Source organism: Leiobunum rupestre, chromosome 3 (genome assembly GCF_980474605.1).
Source record: "Leiobunum rupestre chromosome 3, qqLeiRupe1.1.hap1, whole genome shotgun sequence".
In the NCBI taxonomy this organism is placed as follows: domain Eukaryota; kingdom Metazoa; phylum Arthropoda; class Arachnida; order Opiliones; family Sclerosomatidae; genus Leiobunum; species Leiobunum rupestre.
In genome coordinates, this window is record NC_143386.1 from 52145873 (window position 1) to 52149958 (window position 4086).

At 38.6% G+C, this 4086-nt stretch overlaps 1 protein-coding gene across 1 annotated transcript; it reads right to left on the reverse strand.

Moving 5' to 3' along the window:
* Positions 1 to 528: 528 nt before the first annotated feature.
* Positions 529 to 1128, reverse strand: LOC149952552 (uncharacterized). Its single transcript, XM_090169754.1, has one exon. The coding sequence runs from the start codon at positions 1126 to 1128 to the stop codon at positions 529 to 531; it is 600 nt and encodes a 199-aa protein (XP_090025880.1).
* Between the last annotated feature and the right edge of the window lie 2958 nt (positions 1129 to 4086).

Genomic DNA, 4086 nt, shown 5'->3' on the forward strand with positions numbered 1-4086 from the left:
TCATTGCGCTTTTTAGCGAGAAAACATTGCAGGCAAAGTCATGGATGTGCCAGACATTGTGGACTACCTCTTGATAGAGTTTCTTTCCGATCCGGAACTGAATCCTTATGTCTCCTTCACCATCCGCTGTCATCTGCGTCTTGTTTCCAATCTGAAGAGTCGCTGGAGTAGCGAACTTGCGGAAGTTTAGGAACTTTGTGGCGTCGTTCGTGATATGCTGTGTAGCACCCGAGTCAAAGTACCATGCTGCTTCAGACGATGAGCAAGCAACGAGACCGTTTGCTGCGATCAGACCCCAATGCTGGTGCGATTACTTTCGTCAACGCTCGTCCTTCTAGGAGTTTTCCTTTGTCCTCGGCAGTCTTCTGCTATGTGACCAAACTTTCGCCAATTGGTGCATTTTGGCTTACGTCTCATGCCTTTCGTCTCGTTTGATGAGTGACTGCGATGACCTCCGGCATTGCGGTTCGCCATCAGACCAGATGAATCTTTGAAAGAGTTACCTTCTCGAGTTGCACGGCCAATCAATTAACGTTCCAACTCTGCGACCGTCTGTTTTTCGGTTGGGAGCGTGTCCCAGAGCATACCGAATTCTCGATACTCATCCTGAGGTAGGGACTCGAAGATGCAGGCAATCAGGATGCAGTCGTCGAATGTTACGTTCTTCTCTGTCTGTGCCGTTGACAAGATGTCTGTCCAGAGAGAACACATCTGGGCAATGTGGGTGGCCATGTCGACGTCTGGGGACTTCGTAGTTCGCATAAATTGCGCCAGAAGCTTACGCAGACGGTTGGACGACTTCTGCTCGAAAATTTCAAGTAGCTTGTCCCACATCTCCTTTGGTGTCTCGCAATTGGTAATCATGTTTTGGACCTTCTTGGACAAGACTGACCAGATGATACCCCGGACTGTACTGAATGCCACTCGGTATTTTTTCTTGTTTAAGGTGTATTCAGACTTATCTTCTGCTGTGGCTGACAATAACGGCCCCGCGGGTTCAACCCATTCACCAGTCAATATCTCGTAAACGTCTCGTACGGTGAGGATGTCGACTATTTGTCGTTTCCAACTCCTCCAGTTCTCCGGACCAGACAGCTTTTCAATTTCTTGGCGAAGTAGGCTATCCATGGTGGCTTTCGGGAACTGTTGACCAGGATACGGATTACTGTGATGGTAACTGGGACCAGGATACCGGATTCAGCAAGCAGTAGACTTGTTCATCAGTGCTGCTGTGGCGCAGTGGGAGCGTGCTGGGCCCATAACCTATTGGAGTTTCTAAACACCAATGTTAACAGCAAAGCCTACACTACACTAAACTGACGAAGTAGTAAGGAGTCATAATATAGTGATTAAAATAACAAACGTTTATTAATTAAAACATATTAATAATGAATACTGTACAAGATGGAATGACATAATATAAGTGCTACTATAAACGCTGTTGAGCGGATATATATATATATATAAGGTTAAAAAATAGTAAACAAGATTAGCAATAATTAAAAAAGAATATCTTATTTACATTTAACAATTTTAACCTGTTAAAAAACGAAACGGGAAAAAGCCGATAACGTTTCTTATCTTCAACACAGGGATTACGGAACAATTACAGAAAATAAGTAGCGATTAAAGGGATTATGAAACAATAACCGGAAATAAGGAATGAATACAGCAAATACAGAACGGTTACAGGGATTATGGAACAATTCCAGCAAACACGGAACGATTACAGATATTATGCAACAATTACAGCAAATACAGTTCTAACGATTACGGCAAAAACGGAATGATTACAGGGATTTTGGAATGATTACAGGGATTTTAAAACAATTACGGGGATTTTGGAACGATTACGGGGATTATGGAACGATTACAGAGATTACGGAACGATTATAACATATACCGCATGAGTACAGAGATTACGGAACGATTAGAGCAAACACCGCACGACTACAGGGATTACGGAACCGTTACAGCCATTACGAACGATTATAGGGATTAAGGAACAGCTCCAGCAAATACGAATGATTACTTACTATAAGTAATGAAATTCTTACAGCACTAAACCGCAAGAACAAATGTTACATCTATTCTTTAATGGTTACGTAGTAACAAAGGCCGCCTAACGAGTGGTTACAAAATCATTGCCGTTAATAAAACTGAAAAGGAGACCGCCATCGGCGTTTTTAACAACATAAAACTTTAACAAAACATACAAAATGGGTAAATTGAGTATTTTGCGGTAATAAATAATTTTACTATTATTATAAATAATATGCACTATTTTCGAGTGCATTTTCCTTATTTTAGGTCACTGCGATCAAAGAGTAAATGTTGACAAGTTGAAGAAAATATCTATAAACGGCAATATATTGAACCACGAACATCTGTTTGGAATGCTTATCGCGGCAGATGTGGCTGAAGGTTTTTTTTGACGTCACTATGTTAACTTAACAAGCAAAAATGTGAGAGGGGAGCGCGCGCAAAGGGGATTTTTTTATCTCGTAGGCGGCGCCAAAGCCGTCAGAGTGATCTGACCTTACGCGAAACGGCAGGATAAGCATTCCAAGTAGAGTTATGGATTCCTGATTGAACTAAATTTGACTAAATTGGACCAAATCCATTAAATTTGATTAATTTAAGTAATAATGGTCTAATACAAATAGCATATAATATATGGGAGTAAAACCCGAATAGATGAAAGAAAGATGAATAAATACAATGAAGTAGTAAGGAGTCATAATATAGTGATTAAAATAACAAACGTTTATTAATTAAAACATATTAATAATGAATACTGTACAAGATGGAATGACATAATATAAGTGCTACTATAAACGCTGTTGAGCGGATATATATATATATAAGGTTAAAAAATAGTAAACAAGATTAGCAATAATTAAAAAAGAATATCTTATTTACATTTAACAATTTTAACCTGTTAAAAAACGAAACGGGAAAAAGCCGATAACGTTTCTTATCTTCAACACAGGGATTACGGAACAATTACAGAAAATAAGTAGCGATTAAAGGGATTATGAAACAATAACCGGAAATAAGGAATGAATACAGCAAATACAGAACGGTTACAGGGATTATGGAACAATTCCAGCAAACACGGAACGATTACAGATATTATGCAACAATTACAGCAAATACAGTTCTAACGATTACGGCAAAAACGGAATGATTACAGGGATTTTGGAATGATTACAGGGATTTTAAAACAATTACGGGGATTTTGGAACGATTACGGGGATTATGGAACGATTACAGAGATTACGGAACGATTATAACATATACCGCATGAGTACAGAGATTACGGAACGATTAGAGCAAACACCGCACGACTACAGGGATTACGGAACCGTTACAGCCATTACGAACGATTATAGGGATTAAGGAACAGCTCCAGCAAATACGAATGATTACTTACTATAAGTAATGAAATTCTTACAGCACTAAACCGCAAGAACAAATGTTACATCTATTCTTTAATGGTTACGTAGTAACAAAGGCCGCCTAACGAGTGGTTACAAAATCATTGCCGTTAATAAAACTGAAAAGGAGACCGCCATCGGCGTTTTTAACAACATAAAACTTTAACAAAACATACAAAATGGGTAAATTGAGTATTTTGCGGTAATAAATAATTTTACTATTATTATAAATAATATGCACTATTTTCGAGTGCATTTTCCTTATTTTAGGTCACTGCGATCAAAGAGTAAATGTTGACAAGTTGAAGAAAATATCTATAAACGGCAATATATTGAACCACGAACATCTGTTTGGAATGCTTATCGCGGCAGATGTGGCTGAAGGTTTTTTTTGACGTCACTATGTTAACTTAACAAGCAAAAATGTGAGAGGGGAGCGCGCGCAAAGGGGATTTTTTTATCTCGTAGGCGGCGCCAAAGCCGTCAGAGTGATCTGACCTTACGCGAAACGGCAGGATAAGCATTCCAAGTAGAGTTATGGATTCCTGATTGAACTAAATTTGACTAAATTGGACCAAATCCATTAAATTTGATTAATTTAAGTAATAATGGTCTAATACAAATAGCATATAATATATGGGAGTAA

Excerpts from the sequence above, each read along its gene's own strand:
- LOC149952552 (XM_090169754.1), bottom strand. The coding sequence starts at position 1,128 with ATGGATAGCCTACTTCGCCAAGAAATTGAAAAGCTGTCTGGTCCGGAG.